Raw genomic sequence first — 3,476 nt, forward strand, 5'->3', positions numbered from 1 at the left:
AAAAAATATATATATATATAATAAAAGGACAAGACTTTTTCTATTCATTTGGCAAGGGATAAAGTATGTCTAATGTGTAGTGTATATTGTATAAGTAATAAAGTATGACATTTTAAAATATGTGAAGAGAATGAAATTAGGAGATGCTGCAATTAAGGAAAGCATTGAAAGGCCCATGGTTGGAAGTAGCAACAGGTATACATTATTTAAGTAAAAAGGTATTTGTAGTTGTGGATTATTCTTCATATTTTTTTTAATTTAAAAAAATATGTGATATGTGAACTGATATCATCACTAACATATAATCCAATATATAACAAAATCAAAAGATATGATTGCACCATGGAGGGTTTATTCCAATGAAGGTACTAAATACAACTTCAAAGGATTTAAATTATTGGCTAGAATGGAATGTTCAAAATATCATTCCCTCACCACCATCAAGTCAGGAATTATTACTTGCAAAGGCAACTGAAAAAAAAGAAGGTTAATATATAAAATGATATACAACCGTTCTGTGAAAGATTCCAACACAAATGGTAGGTGAGTCTTTAAGAGTGTTAACTAATCCAAGAAGAATAGATGATCTAATAATACATAGCCCAGGAGTGATGGGACAGCCACAGAGCCACACTCCTACAGGGTGCAAGTAGAAGTAAGGAGATATCATCAAAATACAACAAATCTGAAGCAGAGAAAGATAGAGACAGAAAGAGTTATTTAATGTATTTTCCTAATTTCATAAAATAGTCTAAACATACTGGGTATTTTGAATAAAAAACATATTTTTTATGAAATATCTATTATTTGCACCTATAATGGGAGTAATGGCCAAAGTTTATGTATTGTAAGTAGAATGTTTCTCATCAGTTGAATGACTTAGCAATGGTATTTTCCAATAAAATACTTCTAGCTAACAACATATAGTTAATTCTGTTTCCTCACATAATCATTCTGCCTCTAAACTTTCAGAACATTCTCATTCTTTAAATCATTCCTTCGATTTCGACAAAACGTCTACAGTTCATAACCATGACAAAAGACTCAACTCTGAAAGCCACTATATCCAATTAGAACATTCTTCTGGCAATTTAAAAACTGACAAGCACAACTTATCATTAACATATTCGTAAATAGTTAATTTATTAAAAAAGTAATTTTTATTTATTTTTTTATTTTATTCATTTATTTTTTTCCGCCCACTTTGACGTATTATTCCACTTCTTAAACTTTTTCTTACACATTTGATGGCCCCCTGTTATATACATTTCCTCTTTTTAATTGTTGTTAAATACCCATGATACTTTGTCATCTTCTGGTACTTCATCATCCTTGTAATCATCCTTGTACATACATATATTTTTAACATTTTCCAAAAACCATTTGTCGTCACCCTCTCACTCGCTTTCTTCCTCTAAATATTTTCTACTTTTTACTTTTTATTTTTAACCCACTCATAACGTTTCCTCTTAAAAATACTTAGTCATTCTTGTAACGTCTCTTTTAATTCGGAGTTTGGCTGTTATTGGCACAGTATTGGTATACAATCAAGTAGTCTTGACGTTTGGATTTCAAGCTAACAAGTTCATTTTATTCTCTTTTTTTCCCCCTATCTTTATTTTACCCTCCCTTCTTTTTCAATTTTCCTTACCCACGTTATTAGTTATGTTCACCATATATTATCATTGTTTTTTACAAAATAATTTTTTTTTCTTCTATTCATTTCTTTTGTTAAACTTTACTTATATTTTGCCTCTTTATTAACCATTATGGTTACATATTTTTATATTTTCTTTCTCTCAATTTTCTTTTTCTTTCCATATTTCAATTTATAAATTATTAATAACTAATGTATTCATACTTCTTTGCATTATATAACTTCATTTTTATTTTATTTCCTTAATCATGTTATTTTACCTACTTATTCAATTACCTATGTATACATTTTATTTTCCACTTCTCTCATCACTTCATTTTATTAATTTAATTCTGTAAAATTATTCACTTTATGTTATTCTGTTTATATTTTATTTTTTATTTTCTATACTTATTGGTTGTTATCTTGTTCAGTTCTTAGCCCTGATGAAGGCTATAAACTCTAGCCAAATCATTGGCACAATTAAATAAGTTACACCAACTTATTTGTGTTTCATTTTGACCGCACCCCCAACCATCATCTCCTAGTAGCATATAATTAATGTGATGAAAATATGATAAGAACATCTTCTTAAATATATTTAATTTCAGCACATTAAAAACAATAAAAAAAAATTAATGAGCTTTACAATACAAATTTATTATAATAATGCACATACCGAGTCGTCCTTTCCTCATGTTCAGTATTGTCAGTGATGGCACAAGTGGCCCCAACAAAGAAGAGACTACTGCCTCCACCAAGACCATTAATAACTCCTTCAGTGATTGAAGTTGTCCAAGGCGAACTAGTCCACACCAAGTAAGCAAAGATTTGGATGCAAATACCAACTATTTCCCAAAATAATGCAAAATACATTATGGGATTATTAAGGCCTGTTAAATCCCTCACGAAACCAGCTAGCAATAAAATTATTGCTGGAAGACCTTGCTTAAGGGTTGCTCGTATGGTGACAATATCTGCAACGAATTATATTCTTCAAATTACTTTATTGTTTATATAAAAAATATTATAAAATAAATGATTTTAAAATGCAAACTTACATTCATATGTATATCACACTCCTTTAATTAATAAAAGGGTTAGAAAATAAGAAAATAACTATTTAAAATTATAAAGCAAAAAATATGTTATCTACTTCCTATTAATGTAAACCGTACTTAAATCACTTGGAGTTTACTTTGTATAGTAGCTCAACTAGTTGAATATTTTATGTTTAAATAATATTTTTATTAATTGAATCAAGGAAACTAAAAACACTCCAAATCCAATAAAACAATTTTTTTCATGCAGACATAGACCTGGCAATGCTGTGCGATATTTTAGGTTAGTAGGAAACGATACTCTAGTATTTGGTTTTTGGATATTAAATGTAAAAATCCTCTTGGTGCAGGGATTAGGTGAGCTATTTGAAATAGTCCTCAGAATTGTGGAGTATGATGGACTTTGTATATTCATACTTTCTAAACGTGTTGAACCATGTAAAGAGTATAACTATTTCTCATTGAAATATCAGCTTGGTATGTTTTAATGTGCAGAGTGACGTTTGAATCATAAATGTCAATTTTTTTTTTCTAAATATCAATCATAGACAGAAACATCAACACACTGTAAATATTTTTTTTACTGAATCTATAAAGTGTATCAACTCTTCCCCCTAAAAATTATAAAAAATAGAAAACTTGTGAGTTGAGGAAAATATCTTAATCAAAGAGTTACTAAAAATTAAAGCTGATACAATTTAAGATAAGATATTGGGATTTTATCCATTAAATGTTGTTTTTAATACAATAGACATTCACTATTAAGTGTAATCATTGAC

The 3,476-nt window shown here is 28.6% G+C and overlaps 1 protein-coding gene across 1 annotated transcript in view; it reads right to left on the reverse strand.

The window, feature by feature from the left end:
- The window catches only part of LOC136795046 (multidrug resistance protein 1-like), a gene marked incomplete at its 3' end in the record, with an annotated part of 8,566 nt that extends 5,640 nt beyond the window's left edge, over window positions 1-2,926 (reverse strand). The window contains 2 exon segments of the mRNA XM_067050880.1: window positions 2,316-2,613; window positions 2,698-2,926. Coding sequence (XP_066906981.1) covers window positions 2,316-2,512 — 197 coding nt within the window.
- Window positions 2,927-3,476: the final 550 nt, after the last annotated feature.

The sequence above is a fragment of the Halyomorpha halys genome, unplaced genomic scaffold (assembly GCF_000696795.3).
Source record: "Halyomorpha halys isolate HHAL.00 unplaced genomic scaffold, Hhal_1.1 Scaffold312.1, whole genome shotgun sequence".
Lineage (NCBI taxonomy): Eukaryota > Metazoa > Arthropoda > Insecta > Hemiptera > Pentatomidae > Halyomorpha > Halyomorpha halys.